This window comes from Macrosteles quadrilineatus, unplaced genomic scaffold, assembly GCF_028750875.1.
Source record: "Macrosteles quadrilineatus isolate MER2022 unplaced genomic scaffold, UCM_ALF_1.0 Scaffold_1__1_contigs__length_201487025, whole genome shotgun sequence".
NCBI classification, from domain to species: Eukaryota; Metazoa; Arthropoda; class Insecta; order Hemiptera; family Cicadellidae; genus Macrosteles; species Macrosteles quadrilineatus.
In genome coordinates, this window is record NW_026542594.1 from 99,305,116 (window position 1) to 99,330,840 (window position 25,725).

General features: G+C 34.3%; 1 protein-coding gene across 1 annotated transcript in view; it reads right to left on the reverse strand.

Annotated features, from left to right (window-relative positions):
• The window catches only part of LOC128995486 (replication factor C subunit 5), a 78,788-nt gene that overhangs the window by 19,617 nt on the left and 33,446 nt on the right, over positions 1-25,725 (reverse strand). The window contains exons 4-7 of the mRNA XM_054420535.1: positions 18,097-18,259; positions 14,659-14,818; positions 9,236-9,299; positions 4,560-4,707 (exon numbers count right to left, since the gene is read on the reverse strand). Of these exons, the coding sequence (XP_054276510.1) occupies positions 4,560-4,707; positions 9,236-9,299; positions 14,659-14,818; positions 18,097-18,259 (535 nt within the window). The remainder of the gene's footprint in view (positions 1-4,559; positions 4,708-9,235; positions 9,300-14,658; positions 14,819-18,096; positions 18,260-25,725) is intronic.

A 25,725-nucleotide genomic window follows, 5' to 3' on the forward strand; every position in this document is an offset into this window, starting at 1 on the left:
GTATTTATGTTAGATAATTAAATATAAAATATGTCGGAGGGGATTTTTTTCTCCCACCCCCCTCCCATTGGTGCACCACTGCCTACACGTGAGATGAATCAGGTTAGGACTAATTCTAAATTAATTATATACTGGGTGTCCGGGAACTCTCTACCAACATTTTAGGGCATTTTTAATGAGTAATAAACATATCAATATCACATTTAAATTGTCAGGATGTCCTCAGCTACTCACAAAGCCACCAATTTTTTTTTCGTTTATTCATATTTTTTAAGAATGGTTAAACATACGAAATTGAAACCTTGCACAAACATTTATGACCACTAGACAAAGCAACCAAAAGATAATTACAATTTTTAAATTTCATAAAACAAAATGGCGGCCAATTAAAATTGTGTTTCTTAAATAACTAAAAAAAACATTGAATGAAAAAATTACAATAACTTTTTAAAGGAAATTTTGCTAAAAATCGATTTACACCTTTTTTTGTAACATTGAACGATTATTAACTGATATACTGGCATGTACAGGGTGAATTTTAAATGAGTTCCCCCCTACTTTTTTCTACATTTCTTAAGATATCAACTTCGGACCACGTTAGATCATTGTAGTGTAGTAAGTACTTCATTTTGAATGGATAAACATTTTTGGCCGCCATCTTGGATCCGTCATATTGGATACAATTTTTTTTTCAAATGTAAAGGTAGGGTTGTGACCCATTGTTTCAAACTAGAATTTTACGCTGATTACACTGCCACAATTAGTTTAAAAAAATCTTGATCCGTTCTAAAGTTATGAGGGCTTTTTATAACTTAATTTTTAGCCCATTTTAACATTGTGCATTTACAAACTAAGACCATAATCTCAAAATAGTGTTAGATAAAGATAAGTATACACCACCATTCATTGTCGACCTATTATCACTTGGTTATGACGGATTATTTTTTTTCGGCCGCCATCTTGGATCTGTCATTTTGAGATGTGATAAATTAATTTAAATATGAAGGTGGTGTTGTGACCCATCATTTTGAACTACTTTTTTATGCTGAACTCAATGCCGCAATCCGTTTTTGTTTCTCAGGCTTTCTTGATGAAATATTAAAATTATCTTACTTAAATTTCCAATATTTCAAAAAACAAATATGAAAATGCAAAACGGATTGCGGCATTAAATTCAGCATAAAAAAGTAGTCTGAAATGATGGGTCACAACACAACCTTCATATTTAAATTAATTTATCACATTTCAAAATGGCAGATCCAAGATGGGGGCCAAAAAAATACATCCGTCATAACCAAGTGATAATAGGTCAACAATGAATGGTGTTGTATACTTATCTTTATCAAGCACTATTTTGAGATTATGGTCTTAGTTTGTAAATGCACAATGTTAAAATGGGCTAAAAATAAAGTGATAAAAAGTCCTCATAACTTTAGAACGGATCAAGATTTTTTTAAACTAATTGCGGCATTGTAATCAGCGTAAAATTCTAGTTTGAAACAATGGGTCTCAACCCTACCTTTATATTTGAAAAAAATTTTGTATCCAATATGGCGGATCCAAGATGGCGGCCAAAAATGTTTATTCAGTCAAAATCAAGTACTTACTACACTACAATGATCTGACGTGGTCCGAAGTTGATATCTTAAGAAATGTAGAAAAAAGAAGGGGAGGAACTCATTTAAAATTCACGCTGTATATCTCCAGCCCTGACCTCCAGCGGTCATGTATCACTGAAGCTGCGGGTATATCTAAGTTAATATTTTTATTCCAATCTTAAAAATAAGATGTCAATCGATTTGTAATGAAATTGTCTTAAAAAAGTAATAGTAAGTTGTAGGCCCAAAACCAACCGTTTTTGAGTTATTTAAGAAACAAAACTTTTAACGGCCGCCATTTTGTTTTATGAATTTGACAAATTGTCATAATTTTCTGGTGTCTTTTTGTGCAACGTTTCCATTTCGCATGTTTAGCTATTCTATAGGGGGGAAATAAGTAAAAAACAACGATTTTTATAAAAATGTATTATGTTGTAGCCCTTTTATTCTGAACAAAATGGCATGACTCCCATTTCTGTAAAAATTACGGTTCAAAAGTTATTGTGAATTATGTTATTTTCCCATAAAACTCCATAAAATAACAAAAAATAGGATTTTAGAAAAAAAACTGGTTATAGTTTAACGCAGTATGTTATGGTTCTTATAATAATGAAAGTTTTTTTACTTTTTAGAAATTTGGATTTTTAATGGGGATTTTCCCATAAAACCCCATAAAATAACAGAAAATCGGATTTTTTGAAAATGGCCCGAACGATTTTAATAAAAAATTAAGTATGTTGTAGTACTTTGAATTCTGATCAGAAAGGTAAAATTTAAAAACGCACCGTTTTCGAGATATTTGAGAAAATAGTAAAAGAAGTCCCATTGAGATATTTGTAAAATAGTAAAAGAAGTCCCATTGCCCTCCATTTTTCTTTAAACCCTCCTTCCAAAATCCAACACTCAAATCAGTGTAACTTTTTTACACATATTAAGGGAGGTCTATTAAACAATTTAGCACTCATTAGAAACTTTTTTCATTGGTGTCCATGGGTTTCCTCCATTTAAAAAACAACTTTTTAGAATTTGAGAAAAAAATCACATTTCCCCCTCAATATCACCTGAACCGTTTATAGTAGATAGGTATTGTATGGTATCATTTTGTCCGAAATTTAATTGAGATTATTTTTGTAATGTAGGCTATTGTATTTTGAGAAAAATGCACCGTTTTTGAGTAATTTGCAAAAAAGTTAAAAAGTCCTATTTTCACTCCATTTTCACCCCCTCCCCCCCTAACCCGACACTCAAATCAGTGTAACTTTTTTTTACTTATTGAGGGAAGTGTATTTAACAATTTGGTGCCGTTTTGGAACTTTTTTTTATGTCCCGGTTTGCTATTTTTTAAGCTAATTGCACTGTACTATGTATCTATCTATATATTAATAGGCAAGCATGTTTCTTTAAAACCTTTTTTCTCAGCTCGTGTGCATCGCAGGAAAAATCTTCGCATACTATTGGAAAGATATTTTTCCGTAGGTGTGCAGAATCCCTTTAAAAATTAAAATAGGCTCAGAAATAAGCACAAAAAAGGAATTTGAAATTTGAAAAAATTAACATGGGCTTTATGGGTTTCTATGCTGGTGACGAAATAACAACGAAATATAAACAGAAAATCAAAACAAATTGATGAAACTCCAATCACATGTTTTATTTACAGTGTGGGGTGAAAATAGAGAAGTCTGTACATTACAAATGTTTGGTCGAGTTTCGACCACTGGACGACCTCTAGTTAAGTATAAAAACATGGTTATTTGTTTAAAACTTAAAATAATTCGTTGGGGAGCTAATTTTTGGACTTGGAACCTCTTATATGCATCATCTCACTTCATTTACTTTTTTACTTACACCAAAAAATATTTGTCACACTGGCTACCAATCACCCTGTACTGTATTATAATTTCTAAAGTACTTTTTTTTGTCGATACACCGTAACTTCCTTAACTCTTCACCAATTTTCATAAATGAGGTGTCATTTTAAAGCTATTTTTACCCACAACCCGAGGAAAGTATACAAATCACTCATTTTTCAGTAGGTTTTTGTAAAAATTATCTATTATATCTTTCTGCGAGTAATTTAAACTTGTAATGTTTATTTACGTTACCGGTATTCAATCACCTGAAACATGGGAAAATTGGGGAATTTAAAAAAATATTATTCCTATCCCAAGCTTTCCAAATTCAAAATTTCCATAACAAATCTTGCTGCTCGAAATAAGTAAAACGTAAAACTTACTTGTTTACATCTGCTGGTACTTAAAATTACTTTGGCAAATTCCGAGATAATTTCTCACAATCGTAGCCACATTCGTGATCATATCTTTTGATCGTGGAAAAATTTGTGGTGATTTCCCACAATCGCGGTAACATCTGAGATCATCTTACAATCACGACGGAATTTGTGACGGTTGCCCATTGATCATTACTTGCGATCTCGGTAATGCCAGAGTTGCAGTAACGTTGTAAGTATCTCACATTATCCCAGCAAAATCTGTCATAATATCCTGCAACCAAGACAGCACAAGTGATATTTGCGATTGCGGCAATATCTGATATCATCTTGCAATAGCGGTGGAATTTGTTATGATTTCCCATGATGGCGGCAACGTCCGATCGGCTCCAGCGATTATTTTAACCCCTGTAAGTATTTTTTGCAATCATGGCCACATCTCAGATCATCCTATAATCATGGCGGAATTTGTGATTATATCCCTCGATGGCGGCATTGTCGGTTGTTTGTGATAATTTCCCCTATCGCAATTTTCTAACTGGTGATTTCGGGCAGATTTTTTGGCTACTACTCGATCATTAAAATTTGCCGTTTTTGTTTTTTTTTACAATATTTGCCTATGATTCACAGATTTTTCCCCGATCATCAAAATTCATGTAAAACTCCTGGTTCCCGGTTTCCAGGTTGGCTGGACACCCTAATGTAGACATATAAATAGGACTCTCCTCACTTACTTTTGTAAGTGGATGAAAAATCCATGTTTAAGAGCCACTTGACAATATCTGTGATGTCGGACTTGAGTGGGTGACCAACACATGTGTAGACTGAGTCTTCATTGACCTTAGGGAACGCTGTTGCAGCACTCTGTAGAATGTTTAGTACCTGCGCAGATACAATAACAAAGATATTGCATTACTACAACAGCTTATTTGGAATACGAGGTTACTACAATTAATTTTAATGATGACAACTTAATATTATAAATTAAGTCTCAAATCTTGTAAAAAAAGTATGTTTTTTATGTAGCTTATGCAATTCTCTTTATAAGTTTGACTGAAAACTTTTTGATTGATTTCAGATTAATTAAAATAACCTTAAAAATTATTTCACAAAAAGTAAGTGAAACTAAAAGGGTGGAGTCATTATATTTAGCAAGAACTGATATTGCAGTTGTCATAATTAGACCTTAATATCATAATCAATACTTGGCTAATGCCTCTTACAAATAAATACATGCAAAAATATTTCTCTTTAACCCTTTTAAGGCCGACGGCCGTAATAGCCCCCCGCGGGCAAAGTCACGTTTGCGGCCGACGGCCGTAATAGGCACCCGCCTCTTTTTTTCCATTTACTGGCTGTTTAATTTTTCCAAACGCCACAAAACTTGGTATTGTTGTGTAGGGGGATTTCCAGGCTACATAAATAACAGCAAAGATTGCCGTTTTCGTAATTTTTTTTTTTTATTTCTGTGCATTTTGCTGGCGAAATCAGCTTGCTTACTCCATGCCGTGGTCTTCCGTCGTGAGTGAGGTATTGTTTACATTTCGTTGTGCGTTTTGGTAATGTTTAATGTTGATTGTACTTTAACAAGATTGTTGTTTGTACATTTTAACATAAATTATGAGTAAAAGACATCGTGAAAAGTCACCCACAAGTGAAGGTACTCTAATACAGAACATTATTACAAGTGGTGTTACTTTTATTGATGATGGTGACTTGTGTCCTACTGTTGAAAATGAACTGAGAGAAAATGATTCTGGTGAGGAGGATAGTGATTTAGATCTAGCCGATGATACGGATGAGGACCCCGATTTCAATCCAGAGGATCATGAGGTAGAAGAAGAGGAGGACGAAGATATTGATGATTCAGGGCCATCAACTTCCTCAGGTAGGCCTAGGCCTAGGGGCAGACCGCGATCATCTTACCTAGGTAATGATCAAAATAGTGGTGGTGGAAGTTTTGAAACTAGGCCTAGAGGTAGGCAAAGGTGTGTGGTAAATGATGAAAAGGATGTCTACAATGTCCAATGGCCTATATTTGAGTCAGACGCAAATGCAGGGTGGAAAATCGTTTCGGAAGAAAATGATCTAGGTAATGTCACAGCGCATGGATTTTATGAACAACCAGGACCTAGGCATTGCCTTGCTAACAATGCTAGGCCTATTGATTATTTCTACCTTTTTTTTACTGAGACATTAGATTACTGAAAACCTTTGTTACTATGACAAACTTGTATGCTACTAGGTACTTGGAGAAATTCCCAAATTCTTCCATAAAGTGGTCACCAGTTACATTGGCTGAAATCAAGGCTTTTATAGCAGTCATACTGAACATGGGCCTAAACAAAAGGCCTACAATTGACAGTTATTGGAGAACCAAAAGTAAAAGCCAATCCTTACCCTGGTTTAGAGAGATGTTCAGTCGTAACCGCTTTGAGATTATTTTACGATTCTTCCACATAACCGATTCAAGTGTCCTCCCTAAGCCAGGAGAACCAAATGCTCTAGATTCTCCCTGTTAGTAGAACATGCCAATAGAGTTTTCTGACGTTATTATGTACCACATAGAGAATTGTCCATAGACGAGAGTTTGATTGGTACAAAAAGCCACACAATGAGCAGTACTTGCCCAACAAACATCATCATAGGTGGGGAATCAAATTATGGATGATGTGCGATTCTGTCAGTAACTATTGTTTGGGCTTTTTCTGTTATAAAGGGAAAAAAGAAAATGAACTGAATGAAAACAAGCAAGAAGGTTTAGCCCATAAAGTTGTAGTTAAATTACTAGAAATGGGAAACTACCTAAATAAGGGATATCACATTTTCGTCAACAATTTCTTTTTGTCCATACCATTAGCTAGGTTTCTGTTCTCAAAAGAAATATATATTACTGGGACCATAAGGAGGAACAGGCAGGAAATCCCATACATAATAAAAGAGAAATTAAAAGTTGGTCAGCAGTGCTACGTAAGAAATGAAAATGAAAATATCCTTATGCTCAGTTACCGAGAAAAGAAGACCCAGAAAAACCCGGTTCTTTTGCTGTCAACTAAGTTTAAGGCAAAAACAGTGGAGAAAACAAAGAAAAGGCAGAATGATTTTATTACTAATAAAAAGCCAGAGGTCATAGATAAATACAATCTGTTTATGGGTGGTATTGACACTTCGGACCAGATGGTGTACTGCTATCTAGATGAACGCAGAACTCTGAAGTACTGGCGTAAAGTAATGTTTAATATCATGGCTCGAATGGTTTTGAACACTTATATATTGTATAAAGAGAATAATGCTGGTAAGATCCTGAATAGATACGATTACACAGCTGACATTATTGATCAATTAGCTGAGGAGTGGTTTGAAACTCGACAAGTTGTTGCGCCTGTGGGAGGAGGTGGAGATGGAATCGACCATTTACCTGGTAGGTTCGAGAAAAACTGCTCAGTGTGTAGCCCTATCAGTACAGCAAATGGTGGGCCAAGGAAAAGATCCAGATATTGTTGCAAAAGGTGCAAAAGGGGTATCCATCCCCTATGTTTTGGACAACACCGCTGTAAATAAGCCTGTCGGCGTTGAAGATGTATATAATTTTTGTGTGAGTATATAAGTTAGGTTAGGTTGATTAACTCTTATTTTTTGTTTTTATTATGTATAGCTGTAATTTATTTTGACTGGAATTATGGAACTACAAGTGATATGGAAGTGTTATTGCATTCGCTTGCATTTTGCATTTTGGATGAAAATCAGTGTGGTGTCACCGTTCATATGATGCGCCATAACTCAACTTCAAATAAAGGTACGCACTTCAAAATTTGTAATTTTACTAATCATCAACTATAGTTTATATATATATGTATGGTTACAAGTGATATATGAAGGTAGAATATTTTTAAGTAAAGGCCAAACATAAAATTTATTTTTAAAAAAATAAAAAATATTATTTATGAATTTTTTTTTTATTTGTAGAATTTGTGGGTAATTTGTATATTTACTGAAAGCCTATTCGATTTCCAACAAGTAAAAAAAAATTATTGGTTTATGATAAAAAATAAAGCTGTTATGAATATTTAACCAAAACTATGCTCGCCAGCTGGAAAATCACCTGGCCTTTCTGGGACAAACCACAATAAAATATCTGGCCTTTGAGTGATGGGCGCCGTTTTGGTGCTTGGCCTTAAAAGGGTTAACTGTGCCTGTATTTTTTTATCTTATATTGATTAGATGTAAGTTATCATTTGCTGTATTATTAATATCATTATGTATTTTGTGACAGTTGTTAATGCATTGTAAAATGTCTACAGCAATAAAATGATTTTGATTTAATTTAACTGTAACTCTTTAATACACTGAATTGATAGTTGATTCTCTTTTTACCAATGTAGGTGTCAATTTCTTTTATAGCACAATGCTCCTGCACTGCAAATATTCTTTATTTACAATTTAAAATATGATATAATACAATACTACCAACAATGTTTTGAAGCTTATAATTTATTTTATTTTTAGCCTCTGACTCCCTTTTTATTTTGACTTCCTTATCACAGTTTAGAGACTAAATAAAAAGAAACCTAGATGTATTGAAATTTGATGACGCAGAGAACCTGCGACATATTATCGGATTAATAACGATATATATCAATATGTATCTGATTTTATATTAATATAGCATCATTATTTTTAACCATATGATAAATACAAACAATAACAAAAACATTAAATATGTTTATTCATCATTGCCTCCAGGATTGATTATTGACAATAATAATGGTTACATACCTTACGTCGTCAGTCCTAAAATAAGTCTATGGCAACTAGTTTCGAAACATCAAGGTTTCATTGTCGAGCCTCTTGCCTTTTGACGACAAGATGTCACAATGTTTTTAAAAGGCAAGAGGCTCGACAATGAAACCTTGATGTTTCGAAACTAGTTGCCATAGACTTATTTTAGGATTGACGACGTAAGGTATGTAACCATTATTATTAAATATGTTTTGTGTTTATTTGATTGCGATTAAAAGGAGGAAATAATTAATTTTATAACACTACGCAGTTATCATATTAGGCATAACAGTATTAAAAACTGCGTTGATTAAAAAAATAACAATGTTTTATACCGTACCGAAAAAAGCAAAATCATAGGCTTTAGTTTGTTTATCATAGTTTGTAGTTTTAGTTATTGTTGATTTTTTATTTTTCATTGAATATTATTTGTTTTTGGTAAGCCTAGTATATTATAATTTTTATTTATTAAATATCAAGAAAATTGTTTAAAAAATCATAACTTAATTCGATCTTTACATAGTGAAAAAGAAACATAGGACCGATCTATTGAATCGGATAATCGATATATAACGTTATTCATCCGATAATATATCGCAGGTTCTCTGCGGAACTGTACCCATTTACTCACCTTTCTCATGTCTCCCTGAGATAAATCAATCAAGGCTTTTTTCCCATCTTCAGTTACACTGACACTAAAAAAAATGTTAACTATATTATTAATTATGTTTAAACATACATTCTTTTTGGATTTGTTGCAATGTTCATATCTTCTTCTCAAAAAATAAAGGAACTCAAAGTAAAATTTTATAAAACCATTTATTATTTATCAAATGGCGAAATCCAAATGTTGTTGTTCTGCCTTATATTAGATGTATATTTAAGGCAATTTATGTAACTGAAAAAATAATTTAAGTTTAGATGTGTTAAGATGTAATGCGTTCATATCACAATCACAGCAATAGCCTGCCCACAGGGCCCGCAGCAGGCGCCGCGGACAGGGGCCGCCTGCCTTGACTGGGATTTGTCAGGAAAGTCAAAAAATGTTCATCAGTCATGCGGGTTGCATCCATTGTCCTCGTAGCCTACGTGAAGGCGCTATAATAGGGCCGTATTTAGAACCAATGTGTCCCCCGGCGGGTCACACCAGGGTGGGCTTTCAATGCTGATTCAACTAAATGAACTCGACCATTTTTTTTTACGATTAAATCGGCAAAAAAACTCAGCGACTAGGACAATTAGGGGGCTGCACACTTGATTTGTTTACTTCGAGGCAGGTCAAAAATGTTACCTATAGGTCTCGGTCCAAAATGAGATCGGTTTGCTTTGGAAACCGTTAATTTTTTATATAGAATATCGATTTTTGAGCCGAGCAGAGCCGGCCTACAAGCTTGAGGATCAAGGAAGCTCACGAGATTGTAAGATTAATGCTTTTGCTGCGATCACGGATATCGACAGCATTTCGAAAACATTTCCCCGCGGGTGACGATTACAATGTCTTCAAGGCCGCAGGAGATGTTTAATATTTTGTCGCGATTGCGGAAGACGATAATAATGTCCACACGACCACAGGAGACGTTCAGGGTTTTGCTGCAGCGATAGTGGAAGACGATTTTAATGTTTCCGTGACTGTGAGAGATGTTCAAGATTTTGACGCAATAGTAGAAGACGATGATGAAGTTTTTCCATGGGAGATATATCTAGGATTTTGCCGTAGTTGTGGGAAAAAATTATGTTTCTGTAATTGCGGGAGATATTAGGGATTGGGCCGCGAACGCGGGAGACAATGACGTTGTTATCTGATAATGTTCTGGGTTTTGTTACAAACACGGTAGACTTTGATAATGTTTCCATGAATGACTATGGGAAGTATTCACGATTTTGCTTCGATCATGGAAGACGATGATGACGCTTTGGTGCCTCGGGAGATGTTAATGTTTTTAAAGATTATTATTGAGTTTGAAATAACGCTAAATGAATTTATTTTCATGTTTCACAAAAGCCAACTAGATAAATCTATACAAATTAAATCGACGCTCCATTCTCGATTCCGTCCCTATTGTTTACTCTAGTTCAGTCCATTCAACAATTACCTTTTAGTTTTCAGTCCAGCCTTTGGATTACTATCAGGCCAAATTAAATGTATATTTATATATACACAAAATATTCCACATTGTCCATTTATCTTAAACAAGTGTCCCTGTTGCTCGAATTCGAGCAATCGCTAAGTATTACAGGCGTTATTTTAAAACGAATAACAGTCATAATCTCTGATGACTTTTAAAAGATTTGACTCGGCTCAATGATTATGGAAATACTCAAGATGTACATAACAGATCAAAATAATCAACATTTCTTGAAAATATCTTATCATTTTTAAAAAAGCTGATCTTGTTTTTTTGTGTTTTCTACAAATAGCCTTAGTCATAGCCTCATTCGGTTGTTGATAATAATTCTAAAAGAAAACATTATTTCTATTTATTCTCCTTGGTGGTGTTCTATGACTTTCCTATGTTTCCATAGTTTGCAAATCGGCTCTTTCAATGATTACTAAGAAATAAATCACAGTGTTCTTAAGAAATTCAGTTTTCTTTTTAGTATATCAAATTATATAGGTTCTCTTGCTTTTTTCCATTGTAATATTTACACCAACCCCAATTTAAATAGTAAATATTTCCTTTCAACCAAGTCAGTAAATGTTTGTAGCAAACTGTTAAATTAGAAAACTTGTTGACTGTTTTTAACTAACTTATGTTCTTCTCACTTTTAATTTCTGACAACAGCTGGAGTTTCATAACAATTTTTGTTTCCCATGTTAATCTTATGGAGAAATATGAAACTTTAAAGGGCCCCAGGGCCTCACTCTCTAATTATTTCCCTAAAAAGAAAGTTTCCTGCACAACTTCACATTAAACGCTCTTTCCAATGACACCAAAAACATATCAATCATTTTAGTAGTTTAGGAGGAGTAATTGTCACAAAAAACCTGCTTGCGTATTAAATAAGTACTAGTGTACCGGTTGCTCGAATTCGAGCAATTGCTAAGTATTACAGACGTTATTTTAAAACGAATAACAGTCATAATTTCTGACGACTTTTAAAGATTTGACTCAAAGATTATGGAAATACTCAAGATTTATATAACAGATCGATATAATCAACATTACAATATCTTATAATTTTTCAAAAGCTGATCTTGTTTTTTAGTGTTTTAGTTTTTTAGCGTCAGTAAAATGTTTGTAGCAAACTGTTAGCAAACTTATTGACTGTTTACAATTAACATGTGTTCTTCTTCTCACTTTTAATTTCTGACAACAGCTGGAGTATCATAAAAAAATTTCTTTCCCATGTTAATCTTATGGAGAAATACGAAACTTTAAAGCGCCCCAGGGCCTCACTCTCTAATCATTTCCCTAAAAAGAAAGTTTCCTGCACAACTTCACGTTACGCTCTTTCCAATGACATCAAAAACATGTCAATCGGTTCAGTAGTTTTGGAGGAGTAATTGTCACAAAAAACCTGCTTGCGTATTAAATAAGTATAGATAGATAGATTCATAACATCTCCCCACTTATTAAATTCCAATAATAAAAAAATCTAAACAAAAACAAAACATAAAACATAACAAAACACTGAAAACACAAACAAATATAACGGTTTGCTTCTTTGCAGGGAGATGTACCACATTAAGTTACAAGTCCAGTTTTTGAGGTGTTCTCCAAACACGTTTAGAGCACCCAGGACTTATATCATTGCTTGTTGGAGTCTTTACTGTATAAATGTCTTCCTGCATCTTGTAATCTTTAGAAGTTCTGGGTGGAACACCTTTTGGCGGAGATTGAGCATTTGTGATCTTGTCAACTGGCCTACTTAACCCTAAATTATCCCTGGGGATTGGTAATCTGACTTCTTCACCACGGTCTGATGTTTCCTTTCGTTTTATGATCCGCATGAACAAACCTTGTCTTTACTTCCACATTTACTAAGTACGTTACTGAGCAAACTATTTTAGTAACCACTCCAGGCAGCCAATTAACTTGTTCTTGCCTAACACTGTGGACACAAACTGCTTCTCCTTCTACAAAAAATCTTGATTTACCACTAGAGGAATCTGCATGAGATTTAATTAACAGCTGCTTCTTTTCCATTTCTCCTAATGGATGAGGTTTAAGCAAACTTAAGATAGTTCTAGGATTGGTTTTCAAAAACATCTCTGATGGTGAAAGGCCGGTAGTTGAATGTGGAGTATTCCTATAGGTAAATACAAAGCTGCAAATCCTATGCTGTAGTGTTCAATGAGGTTGGTCACATCATATAACATCTGGTTAAGAAAAACTTCCTTTGCTGTTTGAACCATTCTTTCTGCTAAGCCATTAGTGGCCAGATGATACGGTGGTGAAAAAACATGGTGTATTCTATTGAAAGTTAAAAATTCATTGAATTCTTGACTTATGAACTGTGGTCCAGTGAGCTGACAGTCTAGTCCATTGTCGACAAAGGGGATTCTCATATTTAGTAATTTAATTTTACAGACTGGTCAACGGTACTTACGATGAAATAACTTGTCGGCGAAGAGGTTTTTCGTATTTATATATTTAATTTTAAAAGACGGTCTAGTGGCCTGACGACGAATTAAAATGTTGAACAATTGGTAGGCTCCCTCAAATTCATCCAACTTACCAATATATAAAATATCTGGTTTTACAATACCTTTATCAGTTCCAAAAAGTAACTTTCGTCAACGTGTGTTACATGTTTCGGCGAGCTGCCATTGTCAAACACTTCAATACAGGAAGATGTAGATCCGCTTGAATAGCTTCGTTACAACACATTGCACGACATACAACATTTTTACACGACACGTACGACATAAAAATAAAAATAAATACTTGTAGTTCGATAGGCCTATCATGAATATGTAACATTGCCGGTACACGAGCGGGAACAGACTGTCGGTGGAGGGTTCAAGTCAGCGCTATCTGGTTGAATTATCTTCGTTATCTGTTGTGGTCAGCTGATCAGATTTGTTTCCTTGTTGCAGTAGCGTGTTAAAAATTATATTTGACTTAAACTGGAGTTTGTCATTCAGGATATGGTTGTTGGAATCCAGATTTTTTATTGATTTGTATATTTCAAACTCCTCCAAGACGTCCATTTTATTTCCCTTTTGACAGTAATGTAGTATTTGCAGACCGGTGTTAATGTCATTCATATCGTGATTACAGTCAATAAGGTGTTGGGCAAATGTTGATTTTTGTGTGTCTGTTCTCGGGTCTACTTGTTGTACATGTGGACCCGTTATGTATACGCAAGTATAGGATGGTAATACTGATAAAGGTATTGTAAAACCAGATATTTTATATATTACAGTTCCGGGGCTACAACAATGAATTTTACCAATATAGTTTTTCCACATTTTTGTGTTTTGCTTGGCCTATTGTTGACTTAGAATTGTATATTTAAATACTGCGCGAAAATCAAACTACTTTCTTTAACACGTACAAATGAAATAAACTATCCTGTCCCCGTCGCCATTTTAGAAATAACGCAAAATGAATTTATTTTCATGTTTTATTCACAAAAGCCAACTAGATAAATACAAATTAACTCGACGCTCCATTCTCGATTCCGTCCCTATTGTTTACTCTCGTTCAGTTCATTCAACAATTGCCTTTTAGTTTTCAGTCCAGCCTTTGGATTACTATCCAAGCCAATTAAATTAAATGTATATTTATATACACACAAAATATTCCAAATTATCCATTTTGGAACAAATGGAATAAATAAATAAATAAACTTAAATTCATAACAATTGGGAGAGGGCCCACGGGTTCTTATCCCCGCCACTGATCACAATGTGTTGTTTTAAATTAACATTAAATTTCTGTAAAAGATTAATAAAAGATATAAAAGAAATAAGAATATAAGATTTAAAAGATAGTAATGGTAATGTAAAGTTAAAGGGTTTTGACAACTTTGAAGTAAGCAAAGTTTTAGGTATTAATTGCGAAGAAAATAAACCGCTGAAATCTTAAAATGTATGCCAAAACTCACTTTTCTTGCATGATCACATATTCAAGCCTGGGTAGGATCTGCTCGGAAGCCAGAGGCCCAAACCTAAACCTTGTACAGCGAGACTGGAGGGCTGGGATTATCTTGCTGAGGTAGTTACAGATCAGGCAAAATCTTACGTTGTCGGTAAACTTCTCAATAACTGTCAACATCATTTTAAAAATTTGTATTTTTAAATACTCAATTAGTTACAACACTGACACATCATGGAGCTTAGGGCAAAGATAAATGATAAATGGGTGTAAAGTGAATAATGTTATATCATTGTCATTCTAGATTCTAGTCACAAATTACTTTGAGTTATGGAATTTAAAAGAGTTGAAAGAGTTAGTTGACTGATGAAGGAGAGTCAGTCTATACAAATAGTTAATCAGACTTATCTGATTTTATTTCATTCCCTCCTGCAGAACCCCCCCCCCCTCCTGTAGGTCTAAGCTTAAGTTAGGATAGTTTGTGCCTAGTAAAAAAAACCCCCTTCTGCCGCAGCAGATCAGCAGGCTAAGCGAATATCCATTCGGATGATTTGATTTTTCTCTTAAATATTTCCTAAAAATGTTAGATTTATTCCCTTTTTGAACAAAACAAGACTAATTCAGCAATTAGGTTTGCTGCTACACGGAAGGTAATGAAGTGGGTTTTCTATTGTTTCCTTAAGAATAACGTGGGCATTTTAAATTTACAGATTTTGAACTTTTCTCCAAAAGCATTTAGTATACAACAACACTTCAGGACACTAAATTACTTGTTTCTTTAAGCGTGGGTAAAAAATGGGAAAACCTGTCCAATCGTACCGGTTCACAAACTTTTTCAAATAAACAAAATACAATATATGAAAATCTGATTATTTTTACTTAAGTTATTGTGCTAACAGACACATATACAAATATGCCCGACATGCTTTTGGGTTTTATTAATACTATGATCAGGCTGAAGTTGTGACTTCCCTACAGGCTAAAGTGACCTTTTTCATGGATTTTCCATATTAGCTTAGGTTATTAGGCTATACCGGTACCTTTGATTATTAATACAACACAACAACTAGACATTCCATCCCCATGTTAAAGTTGTAGCCAGGCTTGTTTGTTTTGAGATCAATGGCTTATCTCTGTGATAAAGCTGTGTTAAAACTGATATACCACTCGCTTATAGAATGTCATATTGGCTACGGAATCGAAATTTATGGTGGGACAGCACAAAAAAATTTGAAAAAGGTTTTAAAACTGCAAAAACAGGCCATTAGAGTTATTGAAAAATTTAAGAATAAGAAGTCGGTGAAAAAGTACTTTAAAGAAATGAAAATTTTTACAGTGTACGGTTTGTATATTTTTAAAACTATTCGGGATGTTTATAAAGATAAAAACACTGAAGTATCCCATAAATACAATACAAGGTGGAAAAATCTTACTGTAAAAAGTCATCATCGTCTGAAACTTTCAAAAATGAAGCCTTCGTATATTGGCAATTTATTTGTAAGAAGTTTGCCTGCCTTACTAAAAAAAGATCAAAACAAACCCAATTTTTTGAAAAAGCTAAAATCATTCTTAATTAATCTGGCTCCCTATAGTATAGATGAGTTTATAAATCAAAAATGAATTAGCTGTCCATTCTAAAATAATTGTCAAATTTATGGTTAAGCCATTTAGATTAAGTTTTATAACTAATGTTGTATGCTTTGACACTATTCATGTATATAAAATGTATAAAGTGAATAAAGAAAATTTGATTTGATTTGATTTGATTTTTAATAAAATTTGTCTTAGTTGATGTGAGCCACCTACAGATTGCGCTGATCTGAATTACTGATTTCTGCCGATAACATGATGGTTTTTACCAAGTCAAACTGATGGAATGACTTATTATGAGCTATAGCAACTATTGTGACCCCGCAACTATGTCAGTAACGAAAAATAAGGTACAAAATAGAGTTTTTGACACTAGCGCAATCTGTGACTGGCTCACACAACTACATTCTTTTTTAGTAAAAAATTGGCGACAGCTGATCCATATAGATGGGATGTCTTCCGGTACTGTAAATGAATGGATTTGATTTAGTAGGTCCTTAATAACTGTTACTTAGTAAGTACCTACTAAATCAAATCCATTCATATATAGCCTAATAACTTAGGCTAATAAACACATGGGACTACTGAAGTCAGACTAAAGCAGGGTTTACACGATATTAGTTGATGAGACGGGTTGTCTTTGCTAATGGTCATCACGTGATTGCGAGATTGTCGAAGGCCAGTCTAATCCAGGAGACAACAAAATAAGTCAATTGGCCTGAAATTTTTACTTGATTCTAGTAATTTCATGCCAGTCAGTTGTCTTCTGACAATTGTCTAGCCTACTGGCACCACGTAAACCCGGCTTAAGCGGGAACTTCTCCTGATTTGATATTATTGTAGATTTTTAGCGAATTCCCCATATAGAGAATAAACTATTACCGTAGTACTCATGGCAAGACCTGGACCCGGGACCGATACTTGTTCGTTTTGAGGTCCCTAGAGGCCAAAAACACCATCCGTTCAAATTCCTATATATATATATATATATAGCCTATATATATATATATAGCCTATATATATATATATGTATATATATATATACATATTTATATATACAGATATGAGTGGGTCCGCTAGCACGATAACTCGAGCAAAAATAGTTCAATTTTGATAAAATTTGGTACAAACGTGTAAACCTACATTTATTCAAACGAGTTCAAACCAGCATTTTCGGACTATGGGAACGGGGGTTTATGGGGGGTTTTATGGGGGAAAATATGTTTTTCCCATTTTTTACCCTAAAAAACATAAAATTTTGCAATTTCTCTTGAAACCATTTTGTAGAGCTTAAAAAAACAAATCATTTAGTATGTTGAAGCGTTATCATGCATCTAATGGTTACAGAGAAAATTCCAAAAAATTGTAATTTTAAAATTCTTATATGGAGAATAAATAAACTGTTATCGTTTGCCTTTCTTTTTATGAACATATTTTGATCAAATTTGGAAAATACATTTATTTTATACTAAACTATTAACATTTCCCCCCCCCCCCCCCAAAAAAAAACACTTTATTACCCTCCCTGTTGCAGCAAACTTTAGTACTCGTTAAACTAATGCTATTTATTTAGATAGGGAACAATGTGATATTTGTAAGGAGATATTTTATTGTAAATCAAATTAGGCAAATGGAAATTCGCTTAGTCTGCAGGTTTGCTGCGGCGGGGGTATTGTTATATCTTTTTTTTTAATTTCTTTAAATATAATCAATAGAATAGTGGGATTAAAAGCTCGACTTGGCTAAAAATCAAGCCGCTTTAATTTGATTTCTCTAAAAAGCTAAAATGATATCTTCAATTTTAAGAGGCACAATAACTAATTTATTAAAGTTTACTCAAAATGGGAGGTTCACTTACTTCTTCTAAGAGCATTCTGGGCATCATTTGTCATTGCATCAGCTTCATCAAGAATGATCAACTTGAACCCGGACTTGAATATAGTTCTAGTACTTGCAAAGTTTAGGATCTGTCCACGCACAATGCCAATACCTCGGTCGTCTGAGGCATTGAGTTCCAAAACCTATGTGGGTACAAAATATTCCAAATAAAATCCATCTGAATTATTTCCTTATTTTATTTTCTACCATAATTTTCATGTTAGTTATACAGTAGAACCTCTTTAATCCGAACTAATTGGGACCAGGGGTAGTTCGGACTATTGAATAGTTTGGATTATAGAACATATTGTTGTTTTCACATAACAATAGCTTAAACATGGCTAAAATTGATCAAAATTATTTTGGGAAAAGTGAAAAAATGTTTTTAAAATTAAAATACAGTGTTTATTTAATACATGGTGAATAAACAGTACTGTACATTAAATACATTATACAATAAAGAACTGCTGTACTGTGCATAGAGTACAGCAATAAGGGGTTCGGATTAGTGGACGTTCGGATTACAGGAGTTCGGATTAAAGAGGTTCTACTGTACTATAACGGTATATATTGCCTTGATCAAGTGCACTGGCCTACTTAAAGCAACAGCTTTCAGTAGGTCAGCACAACAAGCTATTGTTTAACAACACTTCCAGCCTACTCACACAACATTTCCAAACCCTTCCTCTTTGCAATATTCGACCCTCCTATTACAATACTATAGAGTTATATGGGTTGCCTGTCTTTTAACAATATTTTCTTACTATGAATACAAAAAGCATCATAAGCTCCCATAAGCTCCAACAAACTTTATCATGGGTAAGCGGTGGGATTAACTATGATAATTTTGTAGGAAAAAATAACAAAAAAGTTGCAATAACTTTTGAACCGTAATTGTTACAGTAATAGTGGTTGAATTTTTTTTTAGAATTTCAAGGCCCATAATACATGAATTTTAATCAACACTAGAATTTTTTCCAAAATCTGATTTTTGTAATTTTATGGGATTTTTTATGGGAAAATAACATAATTACAATAACTTTGGAACCGTAATTTTTACAGAAATGGGATTTGTACCATTTTGTTCAGAATTGAAAGGACTATAACATACAAAATTTTTATAAAAACCGTTTGGGCCAATTTTGAGAAAATCAGATTTTTCTGTTTTTTATGGGTTTTTATGGGAAAATCCCCATTAAAAATCTAAATTTAACAAAAATTTAAACAAAACGCCTGGAAATACCATGGTTTAGAACCTACATACCAAATGTCATCAAAATCTGACTACAGACATGGTCTGTAGCTCTGAAAATCCACACAAACAGACACACATACACACAGACATCACTTTAAAAACCAATTTTTTGGGTTCAGGGGGGCTCAAAATGGACATATCCACTCAAAACACAAACTCAAAAATTTTGATGACAAAAATACTTTCTCCATTACTATGTATAGCCCCGAGAAAGTAAAAAGAGAGAACCGGAACCTCTTAAAATTTGCCACCTCGGGACTAAGTCTAAGCAGGATAAAGATTTAAATAAACCTACTGTAAAGGATAGATCAAAAGGGCCTTTTTTGTGAGTATAGCAGGCTTACCTGAATAACTGGCACAAGAACCATTATACCTGAAGAAAATGGTCTCTTCCTTAGTTGAAAATGCTGTGAGTGACAATGAAATACGTTTGCTTTGTGAGACAGTGAAATACTCTAATGTTTTGTGTATAACATGTACACTTTTCTGTTTCTATTGCCAGTTTGGATCTTTCCTATTCAATTATGCCTGATATCCATGGGGGTCCATCAATATGGGCTAGTGGGAGGGGCTCATGCTCCCCCTCCCGAGACCCTATGTTAACCACATTTTTAGATTTGGCAGTAAAAACATTAAATAATTGACAAAGCAAATTTAGGTATATAAAATATTTTGTACAGAAATTATAAAAAATTTTCAAGGAAGGACCCCTGGACCCCCCCCCCCCCTGCCTCTTTATAGGGAGTTATTCTGTACCTCCCAGCCTCCTTATGAAAAAGCTAAATGGACACCCATTCTGATATTCTCTTAAAAACTCCTACAAAACAACTGTAAAAAAGGGAATTTAACTCCTACTAGAAAACCCATGCTGCTCCTCAGTGTTAAAATAAATATAATATCCGAGAAAAATCAAATTTATGATTTTTGATTGAGTAACCTATCTTGAGCTTAACTGATTCAAACAATCAATAGCTCAAATTAAAGCCTATAATTTAATGATTATTTTTAGTCTAAAACATGTAAAAAACATGAACAATACTGGAGCTGTTGATTTTTTTAATCATAAAAAAACCTTATGAAAAGGCCAAGTGGGATTATAGATATGCCGATGCTTGATGGCAAATCTGTGCATGCACACCTTCAATTTGAGACCTAAATCATGAAAATCGAGCTCGGGAAAGAGAAACCAAATTTAACTGCCATACGAAATACATGGGGAGCAAATTTTGTTTTTGTATAAGCCGAGTGGGATTATAGATAAATATATGCCCATGCTTGATGGCAAATCTGTGCGTGCACTTTCAATTTGAAACCTCAATCATGAAAATCAGACGGGTAGAAGAGTCAAACGAACTCGGAAAAGAGAAACCAAATTTAAATCCCATAAGAAATACATGGGGAGCAAATTTTCTTTTACGTATAAGCCGAGTGGAATTATACATAAATATATGCTGATGCTTGATGGCAAATCTGTGCGTGCATACCTTCAATTTGAGACCTCAATCATGAAAATCCGTCGGGTAGCAGAGCCAAACGAACTCGGAAAAGAAAAACCAATTTTTTTTAATATATAAGACTAGTGTACCTGTTGCTAGAATTTGAGCAATTGCAAAGTATTACAGGCGTTATTTTGAAACAAATAACAGTCATAATTTCCGATGACTTTAAAAGAGTCAACTCGAAGATTATGGAAATACTCACAATGTACATAACCGATATAATCAACATTTCTTCTAAATATCTTATAATTTTTCAAAAGCTGATCTTGGTTTTTAGTGTTTTCTTAATGTTTCCCACTATTTAAGTATCTGCCACCTCTAGGCAACGAAGTTTGCCGCCCCACCAAACCCCCCCCCCCCCCTCATAACTCTGTCTGCGCACTCCCCGACCTCAGTAATATCTCCTCAATGGCCAATACATGCCCTATCAGCTGATTTTGTAGAAAAATAATCGGTAGTATTGCATGCTACATCAAAAAATTTAATAACTTTTCAGAGCCTTTTTAATAAACGTTTTTTTTCGACTTTTTTTATGCAAAATGTGTTTCTGACTTGGATACACGGAATATCCAATCAGTATATAATCACGTTTTGTGGCGTGAAACGGCAGACAAAATTGTCCGTGTACAAGGGCTCTTTATAACGCTTTTCATTCAACACTTTTAGTCAGATCCACTTGAGAGACTATTGGCATTGAAATGAAACAAATATGTTTACTACCACTATGGCACACCTACACACATGTATTATTTTTTACCCGCTCAACTACGCTTAACTACCGCTCCACTATGTTTTCACCCTTGACCAAAATTGTCGCTTGTCGAGCCATTGAGTTTGCCGCTTGCCCCTAACCTCTAAAATCCAATCTACTGTAATGATAAACAAACAAAAAAGAAAACATTAAGTTGTAAACTTACCAGCCATTAAAAAAGTGATTGTATGACTCCAACATAGCGACATTTATACAATTTCGCAAGCCGATTAAGCCGATTTTATTGTGATTAAAAAATTAAAATTTTTTTTTTATACAATCTGTTACATTTTGGTAAAAATCACAATAGAAATACCACCATCTCTACACACCACAGTGTTTACACACCACATTGGCATTCGGATGAACTTTCAACCTTTCAGCTCACTGCGTAGTAGCGTATGAAGTATGAAGTAAACAGGGGGAAGTGTTTTCTTCGATGGCCATTACGCAGCAGCCGGCAATACCGCTCAAGCGGCGCGCATGTCCGCCAGACCAATAGGGCAGCACGGAAAACTCAGCACAGCCTTATACTAAACTATTGACTTTTGTTTAACTAAAATGTTTTCTGAAATAATTGTAGGGTATACTTAATCAAAGTATTTCAAATGGCTGTTTTGCCGTTCCCAGAATAATTTGCTAATTGGCCCCTAAAATTTGCCTCCGCCTATTCGGAAATATGTCCCTGAGGTTGTCCATAATAAAATTTCTTTTTGAATTTATAATCGTTATTATTATTTCTATTTCTTCTACTTAGTGGTGTTCTATGACTCTCCTATGTTTCCATAGTTTGCAAATTGTCCCTTTCAATTATTGCTCAAGAAGTGATGCACAGTGTTAATTCAGTTTTCTTTTTAGTTTATAAAATTGTCCAGGCTTTCTCGTTTTTTTCCATTGTATTATTTACGCCAACCCTAATTCAAATAGTAAATATTTCATTTCATCCAAGTCAGTAAATGTTTGTAGCACACGTTTCCATTGCAACTAAATATTAACAGCGATTAAATTATCCAGCTGATCATATTGTAAACAAATATGTTCTTCATAAGGATAACACAGAACTTTAAAATCCACAGGGGCGGAGCCCAAGGAACTGTTTAAAAAATTGTAAGGTCAGTTTGTAAATCTACACACCTAGACAAACATTTTGGTACAGTCTAACCTTGATATAAGGAACCTCGATATAACAAATTCCTTGATTTAACGATTTTTTTTTAAATCCCCTAGAACTCTCCATAAGACACAAAGTATATTTTACCTCTACATAACGAACAAACCATATAAACGACCTTGATTTAACGAATTTTTCATGATCCCGGCTAAAATAAGACACCTCAATATAACGAATTTATCATTGTCAGAACCCTCTACATAGCGAATTTAACCTCTACTTAACGAATTGTCTGCGTCTCTCCCTCGATAGAACGAACCCCCCACCCCCATTATTGTTTTTGAAAAATCAGTTTCTTCATCAAATGAAATGGAAAGGTGACGTCAACGCTTGCGCTAACATTCATCTGCTCCGTTTTATCCCTGTCTGCTGTTGTCGCTGCATGCGCGCTATGTTACAACTGAGAACTGATTTCATTTGCTGAGGACTGATGACGATGACGACGTAATGTGTAGTAAGCTGTGATTGGGTGATAAGTAACTATGGTGACTTGAACAATTTTTGGATGAAGAGAAACCTAAGAAAGAAAAATAATAGAAGAACAAAGCAAAGAGAATAGCAACATCGTTATCTTAACATTCCTTTTACGAGTGTTTTTATTAATCTTTAAGTTGGTACCACCAACTTAAATATCCGACCCCCATGGTATATTGCAATTTCAAACCCCCAAATTTACTACCAAAATTTATGAATATGTTGTATTTTATGAATGGTGTATAAGTGTGATTATACACTTTTATAACGACTTATCTTTATTATTTTCAATACGATTTGTTTAAACTAAGGCAACACCAATGCTATAGTTGATGATTATTACAGTATTGACATTCCTCTGTTGTGATTTAAAGCAGCACTGTAAGCCTACCGAACTATCACGCAGTAGCTTACAAAACTCCCTACTGTTTTGTTTTGTTCATTACAAGGTTTATTGCTATACACAACACAGTGTTTAGCTAGGTTTTAGGTGAATTAGATTAGAGTAAGCTGTGATTTTAAACTTGCAGTTTGTAACCTGTACCAAGGTCAACGACTAGAAATGTCATGATTGCGCAATATTAAAGATCCCTCCCCTTTAGTAGGCCTACCCCGGATAATTGAGGTTCTACTTTACAACGTAAACAGTGTTCAGTTCTTTTATCTAAAATTTTTCTTTAGCCTGTTTAGAATTTTTAAATTACTAAAACAGCTGATGATTTAAAGATAATCCATTGTATTATATAAATAAACATTATTCCTTTCTGTTCTTCTATTCTTGAAAACATGACTTTTATTTTTTCTCTCTTAATTTTTCATTAATTTACTCAAACAATCCACATTATTTAATGGTCCTTCGATCCAAGATATTACTTCAGCGATTTGGAATATTACACACATCCACTAAACTCTTCTTACATCAATATTTCCTCATTTTACCCATTGTTTTCTGTGCCTTTGAACTCTTACCTAACTGAACTCTTATTTCCATATTGAAACTGTTAACCCACTCATTTACACTTTGTGATTTTTGTACATTTATCTCATCATCTTTGTACAATGGCATCTACAAATAGTGATTTTAAAATTGAAACTTATACACGACTCACATCTATTATTAAAACTCGTCTCAACGAAATAAGAAACATCGTAGATCAACATGTTGAACAAGAAGAAACATTAACAGTTGTGTAACACGAAGCCTTAAAGACTCTCATGCAAGAAACCCAGTAGAAGAAAGAAGACTTTGATTCTTATTTTTATCGAATTGTAAGTACATCAAGTGAAGATGATTTGAACATTGAAACTTTAGCTGAAGATGAAGACCAAATCAATGAACTATTCATCCACATCACCAGCTACATTAAAGTGCTGCTTTCAAAAATTGGTTCTAACCCTTATTTGGCCAAGGTTAATTGCAGTTCAGCTCAACCTCATAAAACTACTGCAGTTCATGTAATCAACCCGAACTCATCTAGTCCAGCTCAACCTCAGAGAACAACTGCAATGAATGTAACCAAACCGAACTCATCAATTCCAGCTCAACCTCCGAGAACAACTGCAATGAATGTAACCAACCCGAACTCATCAAGTCCAGCTCAACCTCCGAAAACAACTGCAATGAATGTAACCAACCCGAACTCATCAAGTCCATCTCAACCTCCGAGAACAACTGCAATTAATGTTACAACCAAACCAAACCCATCAAGTGAGTTTCAAACCAAAGGCATCCAGCTTATACAACCTGAAACAAAACTCATCAAGAGGTTGGTGGCAAACACTATGCCTAAGTTCGTAAACTCGAAAATTAGAAATACCACAGTGACAGTGACAAAACCTCAACCAACGAATACAGATACAACAGTGAGCTCAACTACCTTGACAAGTGATAGTGCTGCCATCCAACCAACCAACATTGCTGTCATTCCAAGAGACAGTACTGTTATCGTTATCCATCCTACCGATAATGATACCACCCATCCTACCGATCGTGTTGCTGTTAAACCAACAGACACTGCCGCCGCTACAACTGAGAGTGAAACCACTACAGTAAAGACAGTCAAGCAATCCAGACAAGTGGTTGTATCTTCCGATGAAGCTCTGGACAAAGGCTACTCTTCATCACAAACTACAGAGGAAGCGCTCATCCTCCAATCTCACCTTGTTGAATTATTGAAACAAGAGTGCTTTGAATTGAAGAAATGTGTTATGAACTGTCAAGAATTGTTCACTTCTCTTACTCAATCTCATCATAAAACACCAAAGTTCCTTCAAAACTCTGATGCTCAACATATCAAAGAGCTAGGACTTCGGTGGTCTCCAGCAATAGTTTTTAAGGTGTTTCCCAGCAAAGATGCTAAAGGTTGAAAAGGAGAAGTAGAAAAATGCAAACAGCTGCTATAGCCGGCCTACAGCAAACTTTTGTGTTAGGTAATGTGTTTTGCTCTAAACTAACTGTT